The 18,253-nt window shown below is 39.2% G+C and overlaps 1 protein-coding gene across 7 annotated transcripts in view; it reads left to right on the top strand.

Moving 5' to 3' along the window:
- The window catches only part of RABGAP1L (RAB GTPase activating protein 1 like), a 228,604-nt gene that overhangs the window by 13,992 nt on the left and 196,359 nt on the right, over positions 1–18,253 (top strand). For all 7 annotated transcript variants that reach the window (XM_066192172.1, XM_066192176.1, XM_066192174.1 and 4 more), the window contains 8 exons: positions 6,475–6,642; positions 7,792–7,981; positions 9,360–9,570; positions 11,460–11,634; positions 12,810–12,970; positions 13,444–13,554; positions 16,457–16,523; positions 17,781–17,883. In XM_066192172.1, the coding sequence (XP_066048269.1) occupies positions 6,508–6,642; positions 7,792–7,981; positions 9,360–9,570; positions 11,460–11,634; positions 12,810–12,970; positions 13,444–13,554; positions 16,457–16,523; positions 17,781–17,883 (1,153 nt within the window). In that variant the 5' untranslated portion in view covers positions 6,475–6,507. The remainder of the gene's footprint in view (positions 1–6,474; positions 6,643–7,791; positions 7,982–9,359; positions 9,571–11,459; positions 11,635–12,809; positions 12,971–13,443; positions 13,555–16,456; positions 16,524–17,780; positions 17,884–18,253) is intronic.

Genomic DNA, 18,253 nt, shown 5'->3' with positions numbered 1-18,253 from the left:
CTGCCTTTGTACCAGGAGCTTTCCTGATGCGCTTTCACTTAGCTGGCATTTCATCTGGTGTTCAGGATGCTTCTGCCACCCAGTATGTACATTTCAGGGGTTTGTTTGTTTTTTCAGTTTGCCTCACTTGAGTCATGCCCCAGCTCTGTACCAGCCATATGCCCACCTTTCCTCTGGAAGGGTTCTTCACCTTGGTGGTTTTAACTTTAGGCTAAATAAAAGCAGTATTTTTTTCCTTCTATCAACTCCATACTGTGACTGTGATATTTTAAGTGATTCAATGGGTTCTGTGTGACACAGATTCAAGTCAGGAAAGCTGTTTCTCTCCTTCCCAGTAAACGTCTCAGTATTCACACTGAGGTGTGTTGGACAAGTGCTGCTTATCATTTACTTGAGGACATGCTGAGGTAAGATGTTTTTGAAGGAGAACAGAGATTCTCTTGTTTATGTAGCTCTCTTTTGATTCTGCTTTCCCTAAGTTGCCATTCTCTGGCTGTGAGATTGAAGTGTCAAAAGAATCTGGAAAAACCTCTGTAACTAAGCAGCCGGTACAACAATTCCAAACAGTTTGCCACCATGAACAGACTAATTATTTGCTGTTGGCTACGTAATGGGGGTTTGCTTTCTCAGAGGAGAGAGTGTTGCCAAAATAAGTCAGTGGTTACTTTCTAGTTGTGGGGTTTTTTTACTTTATTTTTTGTGGGTTTGTTTGTTTCATTGTTGTGGGTTTTTGTTTGGGTTTTTTTGTTTGTTTGTTTTTAATTTATTTTGGAAAGATTTTTGTTCTTAACAGTGCTTTTCCTGGAAACAGGAAGGATTTTTTATGTACATATATGTATGTGTTTAAAATACAGTGATACAACTTTGTTGCTTCTTAAGTTGATATTATTCCTGGGAAATAGTATCAGTAAGCCAAATGAATGATGGATTGTTCTTTCCATTATATGCTTCACATAGTGCTTCACTGCCAGAGAGAAGACTGGGAAACAATTTACGGGTAATGCAACAAGTTTTTAGTATGAGCACAGAGACAGTGTCTCATGAAAAGATCACACAGAGAGAAGTTGAGATTAAAGTTGAAATTGGAATCGTAGCACTGTTGTGGTCAGTGAGATTGAAACAAACTGATTTTATGACACCTGGAATTTTCTTCTGCAAATGTCACTCAGTCAGTAGAGAAGAGGGTTTTGGGGCAGCTGGTGAGCTGTACCTGCCTCACCATGGAGAATCGTTCGGAATTTCATCAGGCTGGTTGGTCTTTCAGTGAGGAAACACTTGAAAGGTAAAGCTTTGTGTATGTGCAGCACTTCTGGCTTTCTGGGGAAGGCGTCCACCATGGTGGGGTGGGGGCCAGGGTAACACGGAGTTTGAATACATCTCTGAGAAGAAGATGCTTTGGCTGAGCCCCTTGGTTATGTGTTAGTTTGTGGGGAACTGTCCATGTCCTGTTCCCTGAAGGGCGAATTAGGGAGTCACCACATCACTTCAGGAATCTGGAAATCTGAGTCAGGCAGTGACTGCAAGGCCAGTCAGTTTAATGCTCCTTTTGCCGTCATGCTCTGTTGTCCTGTAGCTCAGAAAAGAGAATAAACCGTGCCTTTTGTGTGTATTTCTACTGCAGACTTCAGTTAGCAGAAGGTGAATTTCTGCATAGCTCTATTGGACCTTCCTCTTCTCAAAGGCCCCAGAGATCTCTTGAGGAACTAGTTCTGAAAATAGGTATAACTTATTTCCCAGTTTTTTAGGTTTGGGTTGTTTTTGTTTTTTGTTTTTGTTTTTTTTGAAGTTTGAGATTGTCAGGCACACTGTATGGCCTAGAAGCCTGCCTTTAATACAAGCCTGTCCATAATACAGGATGATTTTGTTTCTCTGCTGAAAAAAAGTATGAATTAGCCTTGATTGTCTTCTTTCAAGCAGGTAAGAAACTTCCTTTCAAAACATGTTTCTTGTTGCTTACTGAAAATAGGTCAACCTTTATCTTCCTTAATTGCTGTCTTTTCATAACTCCACATTTTCTAATTTTTTGGTGCTTACAATGCTGGAGCAAAAGATTTATTTTTCTTTCCACAAGACAACGGTTTTTTGCAGTTCTTGTGTTGTCCCTATGGCTTAAAATATATTTTGTAGCAAGATCCATACACCATACCACACTTACACTTTTTCTTAAAACTACATCTGAATAATTTCTTGGGTCTTGAAATCTGTTTGTCAGAAAACCTTTTCTGAAACTCTTATTTTTTAAACAATTAATTCTTTTATCATAGTAGGCTTCCTTTCACTGAGTTTAGAAAAAAAATCTCCTGTGTATTTGTTCCTGACTTTTTGTGTGTGTGATATTTTTCACCAAAGTATGGGGGGAAAAACCTTTTTCTATAGGAAGGAGCATGCCTGTTCAGGATACCTCTTTTGTAGCAAAGCAGTAGCAGTCCACACTTCCCAGGGTTTCCTACTCTGAAGAGAACTTTGTCAGCAGAATTTGTTGTCATCTTTTGTCATTTTTGGAGGAGCCTCTCTGACTGCTGGCTCTGAGGATTTGGGAAGGTACCATCTGGTCTGAGGTGTCAATCCATGGGTCAGCACTGGCACAACAGAGAGTGGATTTTTTATTTGGAGCTGAACTCCACCAGCTGCTCAAACTAAGGAACTGGACTTGGAGCTGAGGTAGCTGTAGTGGATTGGATTTGCTCTTTCCTGTCCTTGACTGCCAGCTCCTCAGTGATTGCTGTCTTCCCAGAAACTTTAAACTGGTAAAGCAAATGCTAAACCTCATTCCTAGGGATTCTGAGACAGCATTCAGCTGTTGAGGTCATCAGGGAGTAAACCTGATGTGATTGCGGACTGAATAACTGTATGTTCTGACTAATGCAATCAGAAATAAATTCTTACATTCTTAACTTGAAACTTTTCATCAAAAAGGACAATTACAAAATGAGATGCTAGAGTTGAGTAGTAGAAGTCCGTTTTTAGATTTTGTTTATGTCTAGTAGGTCATCTGTCTTTTTTTCTTTACATTTGTAGGAAAAGGGAGGTTTGAAGTGCGTAATTTGGTAATGAGTAAAAAAGAGGACTAGAGCCAGTGACACAAGGGAAATGAGAGTGACCATCCACTGACTGCAGGTGACTGCAAAGTCCAGAATGCATGTGTTTCTCTTCTTGTTACTAAAGAATAAAAAGCATCTTCAGATGTCTTTCCCTTCCTCAAATAACCTTAATGCATGGTTCTTTTAGAGAGGTTTTTATTTTTACTGCTTTTTCTCAAAAGCACTTAGCTGGAGTATTAGACCATGTGTCTTTATAATGGAAAAATAGAACATTTTTCCCTTTAGGTAGCTTACTACTTAAGATGGTATAAATCTCAATAATCTTCATTAGAATCACAGCCATACTCTCGAGTAAAAAGTTCATGTCAAAGTTGAAGTTGTTCAGTTTGAAGAAATGGCTTGTTCATGATTTTTGGTGCTTAGTTTGTCTCTGGCAAGGAAACCTATTTTTGGTCAAAGACTGATCATAAAATATGGTGTATAAAGCTTTTCCCAAATGCCTGATCTGCTTGTGTTTGTGTTCTACTGCCAAACTGCGGCTCCAGTGACTTTGTTTGTACTGCAGTGGGATGGGGGAACACTGACAGTAGGTTGGAATAGTCTGTAACGAAGGACTGCAATTAGAGGTTCTGGGGTGCTAATTGATCCAGTTAATATAGAAAAAGCTGTCTGTCTGCACTGGCTGTGGTGGTTTAAGCTGGTTGTAAAGGCAAGCTTGGAGTGCACTCTTCAGCACATTAGAGGCCTTGTAACTCAAAAGTAATTGCAGGAATGTGTATGGTATGCTTTGAGAGTATGTGACCTGAATAAGGAGCTCCTTGCAGTCACCTGATGTTTATAATATTTTCTTTACTTTCAGATTAATATTTAGGAAGCAGAAATCCTCTTCGACTCCCTTTGCCCCAAGGGGCAACAATAAGTATTTGTGTGTCAGTCTGCTTCTGTATTTGCATGACCCTGCTTTTCTTTGTCTTTTCAAATGGTACATTTTCCCTCATTTTATTATTGAAATACTGCTACAGAAAACATTTCATGGTCCACATGGTGCTTGTTGGTTCTTACTTAATTGCAGAAAGAAGAATTGGTAATAACCTCATGTCAGCAATCTGCACTTGACTTTGATGATAAACAAAGTTGAACCATCTTACATTGGAGCTGCTGTGTTTCTCTGCCACAAGTGAGCTCAAAAATAGACTAAACCACAAAAGACTGTCAGGATATGTTGTGATCCCTCCTTTGTGCAGATGTGCTGGAAGTAGTGGCTGAGGCTTCATTTTTGTCATCACCAGGTCCAGCAATAAGAGGTGTTCAGTGGGAGGAAGAGGGGCCTCTGATAGCTGGACCTTTGCTCTTCGTGTGGCTGCCAGTCACCTCTTCTCTTCTCTCCAGTGCTGGTGTCACTGCAGAGATGGGGATTCTTCTGGATATACTGTATTTGGGGACCACAGCTGATGGCCTTTCATTGCCTTCAAAGAGTTCTCTAATAGTTGACCTTGACTTTCAAATCTTGTGTAGTAAAACCTTGTTTTTCTCTTGCCAAGAAAATCTTAAAAGCAAAGATGCTTTAAAAAAATGGAAACAACATCTACTGCAGCAGTGTGTCCATTATGTAGGCTGGATGGAACTCAGCTTGCATCATCTGTCAGGAAAATATTCCTGCTTGTGAGTTCATGGATGGTCTGGAGGTAGGAAAGGTGTCAGAGGGTGTGAAACTGTTCATCACTCTGAATATTCCAGCTGTTGTTTAAGGCTTTTTTCGAAGGTGAATTCTAACGAGTTTTTGTGTTGTACAAGTCAGTCATCTAAAGAACTTGAATTCTTTTTTCTGGGATTGCTACGTACCTTCACTGGGTTGATGGGTAGAGCTGTGGCTTGGTTAGGGAGAGGGAAAAGCTTTATGAGACATTGCATATAAGTTATGCTAAGCCAAGTCTTTGAAAGGCCAAAAGCATGTTGACTGTAGCTTCAAAAACTTCAGAAAACACTCCAGTATTGAAAGTTGTCTGGTTCCCACACTTGCTTTTTCGGTTTCAAATTGCTAAACTTTCTCGTCCCACTAACGTGGTGAGTAACAGCTGTTGGAAATGGTGGAGAACATGCATGTCTTTGTCCTTTTATGTGCTGTTCTTCTGGTTCCCTGTAGCAAGACCTCAGTCGCCATTCTTTTCTTAGCACTGTGTGGTTGGAATTGGAAGAGAAGCAGGTGTGGCCCAGTTCTGCTCCTTGGTGCTGCTGGGAAGGGCAGGGTGAAGCTTAAACCTCTTCTTCTTGTTCCTGGTCCCAGCAGATGTGGTTGAGCTGTCCCTCCTTGGGCATTTCCAGCCTTGCAGAGGTGACGGGGCAGTTTTTCCCCCTGTGCTGTGTGTGACTCACCTGAACTCTTGAGTCTTAAGCACAATATATCCCAGCACTCAGGCAGAGCAGTATTTTTCAGGAAATTGGAAGTAGATCATACGTAGAAGTGCATGCTCTTTATAAAGCTTATAAAGTCTGAAAATATTTTTCCCTTCTTTGACACAGAAAATATAAAAATAGATACATTGAAAATACAAAAAAAAAAATCTAAGATTCAGCTCTTCATTCTCTAAGGAATGAGGGAAGACATTCTCAGTTAATGTAGGTCATGCTGTCATTATTTGGTGGATACCTACAATAGGTGTCCTCATGCTGGCATGCTGGGAATGTTTCAGCTCTGTATTTTTCTGTGAACCTGAAATGTATATAGGCTGACCATTATTTCGCCCCTTTTCTTTGTTTCTGGATTTATATTTCTTTTCTTGTGCAGACACGGGAAAACTTGTTTTTGGTTGCCATAATATTTATAGTTTTGCCCTGGCTTGTGTTTGTGTTTTTAAATGGTGTGGATAATTTTAACTGTCGTGGGTGGTTCCTGGGAAATTAGGTGAGAAGGATCTGATTGTGGTTTAGTATCACTTTTGACTTCACCACCTTTAGATATAGAGGGTAACAAAAGCCCCTAACAGAAGTGATTGCTAAATAATGTTTTTCTGTGGAGAGCATACACTTGCTATGCAGTTTTTGGGAAATTGAGGTAACCTGTATCTTCAAATGACCTTTGTGACACTCTGGGTAAGGAAAACACCTGTATGAGGGAGAACCAAGGGCACAAATTAGGGAGGTAGAGGAAGCAGACTGTGGAAGATTAAAAACAGGGGAGGTCAAAGCTCTGGGTTGAACCTCTTCATCTGTTATCTGTATGCACAGATAACAGCCACTGCTGTTAAATCATGAGATTTTTAAACACCAACCTAAAAATCGTAAGATTCCTTATACCAATGAAATCAGAGTTTGAGAAATACAGTATAATGCAGCAGTATAATTTGAAGTATTATATTATTCCACAATAACTTAATATTATAGTTATTAACATACTGTGTACAGCTTCAAAACTATTTTTTTTTTTCATGATTAGATTCTGGTGGCAGGAGGAGAATACTGACCTGAGATGGAAGTCCAAACATCATTTAGCAAAGCCAGCAGGATTCCTGAGACTGTATCCACATTAATTAATGAAGAATTTGTCTTGGTTCATCAGAAATCTGAGGACGCCTCTGGAAACAGTGAAAAGCCACAGCTAAAGGTTTGCTCTGACTTTATTTTTAAATGTGTAGCAAGGTTTGTATTGATGAAAAGAGTGCATAATTGGTGTGTGCTTGAGGATAATCTTAGATTGTAATTTTTGTCCTTGCTGACTACCAGTGAAATGAACAGGTTGGATTAAACAAATCTGTGGCAGTTCAGGTTTTCTTTTAAAAACTTCTTTGGGGGTTAGCTTGTTGTATTCTGTGGATCTGTGCATTTGTAAAGGACTTTACAAAGAATGAGATTTGGTTTAAAGCTTAGTATTCTTTATTGAGGGATCAGTGACTGTTATCTTAAAAGCATGTAATTAGACTATATAGGAATAGATTGCACAGTGTCTTGGACTTTAGTTTCTAATTTAGTTTTCCTGTTTAGTGCTACTTTAGCCACGAGTAAGACCTTTTTCTAAAAGCTTTCTACCTCAAAATGGCAGAATATTTCAGCACTTGGGTGGCAGCTGATTGGTGAATTATTTGGCCATTTGAGCTGTAGTAGCTGCTGTACTGGTTTTGGTCTGCTTGGAGCAATAGAAATTTATTCCTCCTGAAATGACAGTAAGTACCTAGTCTGTCTTTTCAGTAGTCTTTGACAGTTATTTACAGCTGGTAATTTCTGTCTGTATTAGACATTACCTCCTTCTTTATTCTGGAAAGGGGCTGGTGGACTGGAGGCAGAATCCATGATGCAGCTTTGGCCATAGTTTTCTTCTGTCCAAAAAGCTGGTACTTGTGAAAGATTGTTTTACTTTGAGGGAGTGTGTCTCTCCAATTTTTTTTTTCATTCCCTTAGGCTTGCATCACTCTTACGTGTGGGAAAATTGGTGAAGCAACTGAAATGGATTGGATATGACTGAAAAAAATGATAGCAAAGTCTGTTGATCTCTAGTGTGAATGGAGGCTCTAAATACACAAACCTGTTATCTAAGAGAAGTCTGTAGTTTTTGGATTAGCAATGAGAACACGTGCATTTTATGTAAGGGGATGTGACGCTGGGTTGTATTTGGTTCAGTTTTATTACTTCTTGGTTTGTTGGCTCATTCAGCAAAGTTTCTTAACTTTTGCAATTAGTAAGACTGTGTGTTTGAAAACTAACAGTGAAAGGTAAACTACAAATACCTTCAACAAATGTCATCTCCTCCTGCTTACAGGTATTTTCAGATGGAGATGAGGAGCTGGAGAAGGCAATGGAGGAGATACTGCGGGACTCTGAGAAGGAGCAGTATGTCCCTGCACTCCGAGAAGGTTTCAGTGATGCCAGTGGCCAGGCTGCTGCAGATGGCTCAGCAGGACAAACAGCCCAGCCCTCTCTGCAGCTTGTTTTAGACCCTTCTTCTACAGGTACTACCTGAGTGCTTTCCCCCTCATTACACATGGCAGGTTTTTTTCTTTATGCAGTTTTGAGTTAACCCTAAAATGAATATAAAGCTTTCCAGAGCTTCATTCCAAGACTATGTTGGAGAATACCCCAGGGCTTCCTCTTATTATTAATTGAAGATTACAGACAAGAATACATTATCATCAGACTGATAACCTGAGCTGCTCTGCTTTGGTCAGGATAATGTTCATTCTGTCTTCAGCCAGGGGTTAGTTGGCATCAAGGATTGTATGAGTTGCTGATAGTTGAGGTGGATCGGCTGCTGCTGGAGCTCAAGAAGTTTCAGGGCAGTGTTGATTGATGCTGCTACCTGCAAATGAAATTCACCCTGAGCAAACTGATTAAACTGTCCATCTGTGATGCTGTCACCAGGTAGCAGTAAGGCTAGCTTAGGATTTGATATTTGCTGGGAATGATTGTGGTACTTACCTGGTGGTTGAAGTTTTCATGAGAAGGGGAGGACTGAAAGCTTTTAATGTAAACTATATTGTATGGTTTTTAAGTAAAATATCTTGTAGCTTTTTTAGATACATATAAGAAACCCGCCATATAAAATTCCTTGTATTCTGCTACATTTATTAGGAATACAAGGCTGTGGTCATCGTTTTGTGCCTTGAGCTATAATTCTTTTTGCCTCAATAGCATGCAGGGCACTTCTGTGATATCCTGTCAGCTAATTCCCATGACATCTGTTGGAAATACAAGAAATGTGTTCTTGTGGTAGAATAGGATAGTTTATATGAAATGGAAACACCCATCTCTTAATTACATGTCTGCTGTATTTCTGAGAAACTTACCTCACTCTCTTCGTGTTTGACGTTCTCCAAACAGAACCCAAGCCTTAGCATGAATGAGCAAAGAAATACTTGTAGATGTTTCTCTTGCCCCACTCCAGCCCCAACAGGAATAATTCACTTTTACAGCCTTCATGATTCTAAGTATTGTGGCAGTATCAGCTCTAGTAATAAGAAATAGAAGTAACAGCGCACACGGAGGGGTTGGGTCTAGGTGATTTTTAAGGTCCATTCCAACCCCTTCACAGTCTGTGATTCTGTGACTGCTTAGAAAGATTTTGAGTGTCTGTGCTGTGTTCCAGTGGTGCTGAAGAGAATCAAAAATGCACTTTGTCCCCATGCCACCCTTGGAAACATGAATTAGATTAGAACAGACTTCACAGTAATATTCAGCTGCCAAATGGATTTCTTGCTGTTGGAGCTGAACTGTCTACTCCCATGTCCCTTCCTGGAAAATGTAGGAGATTTTGCTGTGGAACTCATTGGAAAGAAAAAAATGCATAAAAGTAAAAGCAAATGGCTAAAGAAGCTTTTTCTTAATTTTCAGAAATCTCTGCACCAAGGCCTTGTTCTCCCAGTGAACCCCTGGAGGAGGACAGCGTGTTGTTTAACAAACTGACCTACTTGGGTTGCACAAAGGTGTCAGCCCCACGGAATGAGTCAGAAGCTCTACATGCCATGGCAAACATGAAGTCCTCAAGTCAAGCCCCTTTACCTGTGACGCTCTATGTTCCCAACATTCCAGAGGGCTCTGTAAGGTAACACACAGGAGTTTCATTTGTTCCATAAGCAGACACATAAGAAAGTGGTTTCTGACTTTGTTACTTGCACAGGGAAGTAGAATTGCTGGATTTGTGCCTGAGGTTCTTGCTGAAGACCGTTAATTTTGAGAAATTCCTCTGATTCAACAACATGTGTGCTCAAATTTACCATGCAGTGCATGGCTGGTGATGCCAGTTGCCACACAGTGTCAGCAAAAGCATCTCTTTCTACCTTGATGTCTGTTCAAATATGATAAGAGAGATACTGGAAAGGGAGAGCTGATAATACCTGTGCCCCCCTGACCTCTCCAATGTCCATGTGTTGCAGGAGCCCTTCTGGCCTTGGGTTTGCTGCAGCAGGATCAGATTAGACTCTCCCATATGTGGGGCAGAGTTGAGGTGCCAGTCACTGCTGCAGAAGCCAGCTCTGACCCGTGTCTGCCTCATGATGCAGATGCTGACAGTCTCCAGATACTAGAAGAGATTTAACTTTCCCCATGTGAGAGGAGTCTTTTAATTAGTGATGAGGGAGTCAAAGGTTCCTAATCAGGGTACACTAAACATGCGCTTGTAGCATTCTTGCATCCAGAAGTAGGGAACATCTCAATATCCAAGATGTTTATTTTTAAGCTCTGATACCAAGGTGTCTGAAGGATATGATCAGATTTCCTTCCTTGCCCGAGCTGTATTTATGTATTGATTATCATCCTGGGGAGGAAGAAAAGGGCATTCAAGAATCTGTATTATTTTCTTCCATTTTGTTCTTTGAATCCATTTTCAGTTTCATTGGACGTTTGAAAATATTTCATTTGTATACTTCTACAATGGCAACAGTCACCCAGACACAAGATGTAAGGTGTTCTGTGCCTATTTTTGTACTCAGTGTGGCCATTCAGGAGGGTTGTTCTGCAAGTGAAACAGCAAGCTCCTTTGATCTTTAGTTTCAGAGGAGATCAGTAAATGTGGGACTGCCTAAGAACGTGCACAGATCAGGAAAGATGAATTCATGTGACATAACATATTCCATCAAAGCCTAGGTGATACTCATGTTGGCTTTGAGGAGTGTGCTCATAGCTGGTGTCTGAATACTTGTCCTGTGAGAGTTCAGTTGTCATGTCCCACCAAAATTACACTGTGCTGAATCCTCCCAGGGCTCTTCTTGCCTTTAAATTGGTCCTGTACTTTTATTGTTACGGACTTGGGATTTTAGGTGACGAATGTTTAGTGACCCTTTATGTGAATGTGTATTTGGACAAGTAGTGAATAGACAGAGAACACTGTTAGTCTTTAAAAGTCACTATCCACCAGTCTGTTCTGAAACTCCACTCTCCTGTTTCTAAGTTTCTGAATTATTCTTTGGGACCTTGGGTTCTGTGTTTGAGAGGATGTTAAAATTTTGGATGAGGTCTTAGATCTGTGATCAATACTCACCTGAATGTGGCAGCATTTGCTAAGTCTGTTGCTAGTCCTGTTGATTCTGAAATAGTTTTCATAATGATTTCTTAAACAGATATTTAAATTTCTTTTAAATGTTACATTTTCTTTGATCTTTGTAAACAAATCATGTTTTTACGGTTTTCTGTGGTTTCTATGTTTCTTCTTTTGTGTTTTTCACAAGCAATGACCATTGTTTACTGTCTGATCTAGAGGTGCTGTATTTGTCTGTATTATGGCATATAAAAGAAATTAAATCAGTGTTACAACCCAGGAGCATTTACACCTTAAATTTGGAAAGCATAATGTTCCTGTTCCTGCTGCCCATCTCATCTACTTGAATTTAGCAGTAATTAGAGTTTAGATCCTTGTTTATCTAATTGCAGAAAAGCCTTTTAGGTAGGCCTGTCTGTTTTACTGACCTGTTCCTTTGATCTTCCCTTTCTTGCCAGAATAATAGATCAATTAAACAATTTGGAGATTGCCTCATTTCCCATCTATAAAGTGTTGTTTTGTGTGCGGGGGCAAAATGGGACTTCAGAGAGTGACTGCTTTGCGTTTACTGAGAGCAGCTGTGGGACAGAAGAGTTCCAGATCCATGTTTTCTCCTGTGAGATTAAAGAGGCTGTAAGTATTCTCTGCTGTGCAGTGACTGGGAAAAAGGATGCAAGCAATCCTTGAAGAGGTCATTCCCAATGTGGAGATGGTATATAGTGCCTTGAAAAATATGTTAGCACATGTGAATGGGTTTTGCAGAATGTGCAGCTAGTCATACATGAATGTTACTACAATTTTAAGTTTTTGCTTTTAGTATTTCAACAAACTCCCAAGTGCACTGTAATGGGTAGATCTGGAAAACCTCATTTGGGTATGTTTCATACTGAAGTTGTGATGTATACCCTTGGAATTAAAAAAACCCATGTAACATTGGGAAGGCTGCCCTGAAACAGAGACTGGACAGAGCTAGAGAATAAAGTAGGGAATTATTGAAAAGCCTCCAGGATCCACCTTGGGCAGGACAGGGCCTGACCAGGGCTACACTCAAGGTGGATTGAAAATGGTCACAAAATGGGTGACTGGTCACAAAGTCTTACATTTTTAACCATTTTGGTCCATTTGCATATTGGGGTTTAATTGTCCAATTACAGCTTCAGGTTGTGAGGTCCCGTCCTTCTTGTTCCTCTCTCCAGCCCCTTGTGCTTTTGGGGCCTGAAAGTTGTCCTTGGTGTTCAGCAGGAAAAGGGTTTGTTTTGTCTCCCTGCTCTGTGAAGAGAGCTGACTGACACTTAATATGAGGCTCAGAACTGCACTCCTTGCAACACAGCATCTGAAATACATGAAAGCTGAAACTTTAGGCATCAATGGTACTCTCCCCTCGATAATTTAGGAAGAACTGTGTGACAGTCTGGGAGAAAAGGACTTTTTAGGGTGGAAAAAGAGAAACTGAAAAGGAAGAAATGTCCTTGGGTTTTGACATCTGCCAGAGCAAGCTGTATGTTGTGTTGTTAAAAACTACAACCTGAAAAGTACGTTATGCAGGTGCTCTAATGAGCTGCGTTCCTAATCTCTAATCTAATTAATGTTAACTCACTGAGCATGACGAGCAGGGATGATCAGGAATGGAAATAGGAGATGTTACTGAAATGGCTTGGTTATTGAACACGTGATGTTGGGTGCTTTGTGGTACATGAGGCATGATTTGTGTTGAGTATAAGATTTTTTGACCTTCAAAAACATCACAGTGCCTCTTTAAAAACACCCTTATTTTTGATCACAATATTAATGATTTTGCTTTTCTGCAGGTCAGCCGAATTTTGTACAGTTTCTCCACAGCATTCAAGCGTTCCTCCAGACAAGCATCTGATCATGTGAAGGACTTTGTTCTGCCCACACCAGACAGTGATGTGTACACTTTCAGTGTCTCCTTAGAAGTCAAAGAAGATGATGGAAAAGGAAATTTTAGGTAATCAGAATGGAAAGGGCAAAGCAGAAATCTCTTTGGAAGAAGCGCACAGTTACTTTCCACACATGCTCAGCTACTGTGTTGGAACAAAATTCATTTGATCAATTTTCATGAGCAGACATGCTGTGAATAGGAAACTGCCCTTTTGATGTTACAACTTTTTTCTTTATGTTTTTTTTTTCTGTAAAAAGGTTAAAATTCAGGATACCTTTTTTCAAGTGAGTTTCTTTTCACTACATCATTTCTTTTAAGGATGCTCAGTGGAGGCCTGTGCAAATGGAAAAGATAGAGGTTTGTTAAAAACTTGAGTCAAACCAAGTTTCTTGAGTAAATACAGTCCAGTGGCCTCTTTCTGGATTTTTTTTTAAATCTAATGAATTTTGAATTAATTGAAAATTTAAAAAATGTAAACCCTTATCTGTATTTAACAGTTCATGTTCTATGCCTGCTGAAGGATGTTTCTATTCTTTTAGCCCTGTGCCAAAGGATAGAGATAAATTGTACTTCAAGCTTAAACAGGGAATTGAGAAGAAAGTGGTGATCACAGTTCAGCAACTTTCCAACAAAGAACTGGCCATTGAAAGGTAAAAATCGTACCAAAAGGATGTGGATTAGATTTTTGAAAGAACGGTATTTAATGAAGTTATCTCTGACTTTGCAAGTTATGTGATAGAAAAAAAATGTACCAATAACACAAAGTATTATTGCACAACAGAATTAATGCCACCAGATGGCAATCTTAGCAAAAGAGTAACAATGGGAGAATTCGGGTCTAGGGAAAAGGAAATTCAAGAGAACAGGAGAATCAAGAAAACCTTCCCCCCAACCCACCCAAATTTGATCTCTTGACTTGGTTTCAAGCTTTTACTTCAGAATGGAAACTAAATTTTTAGACAAGGAATATACAGTAGAAACTTTTATCATTGTTTTCAAATTGTAAAATTAGGCATTTGCTACTTGTTGTCTTAAAAAAAAAATCTATTTCCAGTGTAATTTTAATTTAAACAATTTTGCCTTTAGGATTCAGTTAATGAGGCATTTATGAATGGCACTTGATTATTGCTTTTCTCCATAAAGTAAAACTACCTTGCTTAGAAATTAGCATTTATTTTGGAGATATTTGGAATATTCAGTTGGAGATGTTACTTTTATCACCACAAGCTTTGCTGTGAAAAATTTATTTAATTGGAATGACATACACAGGCTTGTAAGTCCTTTTATGTACTTAGCCCTGATAAACTAAGATCCAAAACTGGTGAAAGATGAGTGCAGGTTATATCAGACTGAGCTTCTGAGCAATTTAATGTGTCTTCAAAAATATTTTGAAGTGGAAATTGCAATGCAAAAAATATTTCTGAAGAAATCTGGTCTCTGGTCTGAAAATTTCAAGAACCTTTTGTCATGGTTTCAGGAGATCAAACTTGGTTGCTGCTCAGAGAAAGAGCTCTTTACAAATCCATCGCTAGCATTTGTATTTTTATAAATGAAAATATACATTAGTGAATAACAATTACAGTTTTGGGTTTTTGTTTTCCTGCTGGTGTAGCAAGTAGTGGAGTACGTGCAGTTGCACAGAGCTGCTCAGTAGCCACCTTTTAGTGCAGAAATGCAGCAAGTCTCAAGTGAGACTGAGGTCCACACTCTGTGCAGGTCGTTTTGAATCCTGGGTGTGTGGTTGAGCCTCCTCATGTCAGAGGCTGAATGTGCTGACAACTGTTTCTGTAAAATCTATCTTCTGCGAGTGAGGATCCTGGTTTGAACTCATTTTCCTCTTTGAAATAAGAGGGAAGAGAAGCCCTGACTCTTCTTGCAGCAGGATGCTGTTAGGCATCAGAAGTCTCTGCTCCTGTGAGAGGCAGGGGTTACTTGTTCCTGACTCGCGTTCTTTTGGAAACACACTTCCCCAAAATTTTGGCTGTCACACATCAGAACCTGTGTACATCTGAGTGATGCAGCAGCAGGAGGAGCATGTGGGAGCTGTTGTCTTTGAAAGGCACAGATATTTTGCCTGCCTCTGCATCTTGGCCTTACATTTCTCTGTAGCAGCTGCCCCAGGAGCTGGTGACCCCCCTACTACTACTAATTGTAACTCTCAGAGCTATTTCTGCCTCAGGAACAAGAAGTAGTAAGTCTGCTGTTAGGTTCTGCCTGGTTTAATTAGTCTCTCAGAGAATCTGTTTTGTGTAGCTAAGTCCAAATCCTGTATCTGAGCTGCCTTGAGTGCTTTACATGGCACTGCATTATGGATATAGATAAATCAAAATTGTTGTCTACTGGTTTATTTACCAGTTAGATTTTTATGATTCTAGTAGTGAAAGAGTATGGAGAACAGAAAATACTGTTGTGGATGTAAGTTACTGGTAAGTGTAATGAGGTGGAAAATGAAATCCATACACCCCTAATATGATAGGGGAAAGCTAGGTGGGGTAGTAATTGCATATCTTGAGACTTTCACAGTTAATAATGTTATTAAAATTTTAGTTGCTGGTGTTCATATGTCCAAGCAATGTTGTTCAGGATATTACTTAGTTCTGAGAGTCAGTGGCAAAAAGCAGTTTGTGTCAGAGAACCAAACAGAAAAATTCTTCAAACAAACCCTTCTGAATTACAACCCTAATTTTCCATATTATTTCAAATAGCAATTACTTTCAATTTATTTTCCTCTTTTCATTTGCGATCTAAGGTTTTTTAAAAACCTATGCAAGATGGCTTGCTGTTTGTTGCAAATACATAATTCTGTTTGGTGTTTTTATTCAAAATGGAACGTGTTCAAAGGAGAGAAAGATACAGATGATTTATAGAAACCTGAGACCTGGATTTGTGCCTTCGGTAGTCAGGAAGTTTGAAAATCTGAATGTCTGAAGAAGTTTGTTTGGTTGGTTTTTTTCTCTTACAAATATCAAGAACATTTTCTTATAAAATGATTTGACTGGAATTCTGGAATTCAAGGCCCCGTATATATATCACACAAATTCAGATTTAAAAAATGACAAATTAAGTCTTAAAATTGAGCAAATTGTTGTTTCTTGGTGTGTTTTTCTTTTTTTTTTTTTGGGGGGGGGGGAGGGGGGTCCATGATACTATGTGATTTTTTTGTAGCAGTGCTGTTGTGAATGATTGAATGAATGAATTTGTATTTTTTCCTGCCAGTCTCCATCACTAATGTATAGGAAGAGTTGGTATCTTTGAACTCAATATTATAAGTGGTCGTTAGGAATAATTGAGTTTTGACAGGCCAGATGCTCATTTCTGCTATCTTCATTCTGGAAAACAATTTCATTGTCTTTCCTGTAACATGTAATGGGTTGTTTCCCAAGCGTTGCCATAACAATAACAAACAATTTCTGTGAAAGGTACTCTTAAAATTAGAAGCAGTAGGTCCATTATGTTCAAGCAAAGACTCTTGCATTGTGAAAATCTAATATACGTCCTTTTTTTCCTTTGTTTGTTTGTTTTGTTTTGTTTTATTTTAAATAAACTTCACAGGTGCTTTGGGATGTTGCTGAGCCCCGGACGAAATGTGAAGAACAGTGACATGCATTTACTAGACATGGTAATACTTAGCTCTAATAACCTGTTAAATTAGATAAGGTGATTTGAAAAAAAACCACCACAAACTCCAGCAAAATGAGCTTTTAATATCTTTTGCTTTGTTGGTTTTTTGTTTGTTTGTTTGTTTTTTGTTTCTTAAATCCTGGGATTTGATATCTACAATCGTAAGATGGACAAAACATTTCAATTCTTGTCAAAACCTGTGGCATCTGGCTTTTGTTCAGTTAGTGAAGGGGAGATCAGGTTGTTAGAAATAACTGAGCTTTCTGGATTGTGTTAAGCATTTTCCCTAAAAATTTAGAGAAAAAATTTTTCTTATTTTTTTCCTTTCCTATTTGGGTGCCAGGGAAGTGCTCTTATTTTTGCCTCTGTCTCCTTCATTTGATTTGAAATTCTTGCCCAGAGTTTGAAATATTCACTTGTTTTCTACAATATTCCCTTTCTTAGAGTTGCTTCTGAGAGAACCGCAAAACAATGTGATCCTTTCTGTGATAATACCAGTTTACTTTCTCTCTGTTTGTAATACAGCATTTTCAAGTTATAAAGTGCTAGAGTTAAACCCATCAGACCTCTCGTGGCTCTACAGCTGAACCAGTTTTGCCCAGTTTCTGTGCTCAAGCTGCTGGTTCTGTCTGTCAGTATTTAGTTCTCCTTTCAGACTCATTTGTTGGCCTGATTGTATTTACCAGCTCATTTTCCCCCTGATTTTATTTGCTGATATCAGTTCAGATTTTCCCTTTTTATTATTTGATTATAAAACTGAATAAATTGTAATGAGTTTCGGAGTGTTGTTGTTCCTGTAAATCTGTACACCACCTTTTTACTGTATTTGAATTCCTGTCTTTATTCCACCTTGAATTCTGTTTACATTCACACTCCAAGCACATTTAACTGCTGGATGTAATGAATTGTTTGTTTCTTGGCTATAGCACAGAAATAGACATTTACGATTTCCTTTCAACCTCCTTTCTCCGTATTTCAATCTGGAGAACTCAGTCACTTTTATTTCTCTGACTGAATTGCAGAGAGGGAATGTCAGTCTCCGTTTACCTCTAGAGGCTCCCAAACAGGCCTGTGTGATCCATAGGAAGGACTGTTGCAGAAACTTCAGGAAGCATGTACTTGCCTCCTAGTAGTAATAGTTCATTCCATTAATGCATTTTCTTTAAGGTTCCTAGAACTATTTCTCATCCCCGTGCCCCATCTCTTTGATCTCAAACCACGACTGAAACACAATCCTGTATGATTTTATTTTTAGGAATCCATGGGAAAAAGTTCTGATGGGAAGGCTTATGTCATTACTGGAATGTGGAATCCTAATGCACCCATGTTTCTGGTACTTAATGAGGAAACTCCAAAAGGTAGTGGAACCTAATCTGTGCATTTGTTTTACGCAGCAGGGGTTTGGTGTGGCAATCACAGTGAGCGTCTAAGGACATGAAACCTGATGTTCCAAGAGCCCATTGCTAGGAATTTTTCTGTATAAATAATAATTGTTCATAGAGCAGTGTGGTGCTGATGTGGAGGTGTTACATTAGTGTTTGGGCCTGTGGTACCTGTCCCTGGTGGTCAGGATTTTTGGTTGTAAGCATTTGCAAATTGTTGTACTCAGCAAAGCAGTATGAATAACAGGCGTTGGAGTTCTCCTCCTTCTAATTGTGAGTTTAATACAAACAGCAGTTCATCCCCTGCATCTTGGGGCAGCTGGCAGTGATGCATTCAAGTGCTTGA

The sequence above is a fragment of the Chamaea fasciata genome, unplaced genomic scaffold, assembly GCF_029207755.1.
Source record: "Chamaea fasciata isolate MVZ Bird 193981 ecotype frontalis unplaced genomic scaffold, bChaFas1.0.hap1 SCAF_10, whole genome shotgun sequence".
NCBI lineage: Eukaryota > Metazoa > Chordata > Aves > Passeriformes > Sylviidae > Chamaea > Chamaea fasciata.
Note: the sequence above shows the minus strand (reverse complement) of the source record. Positions and strands in the feature narration are given on the sequence as shown.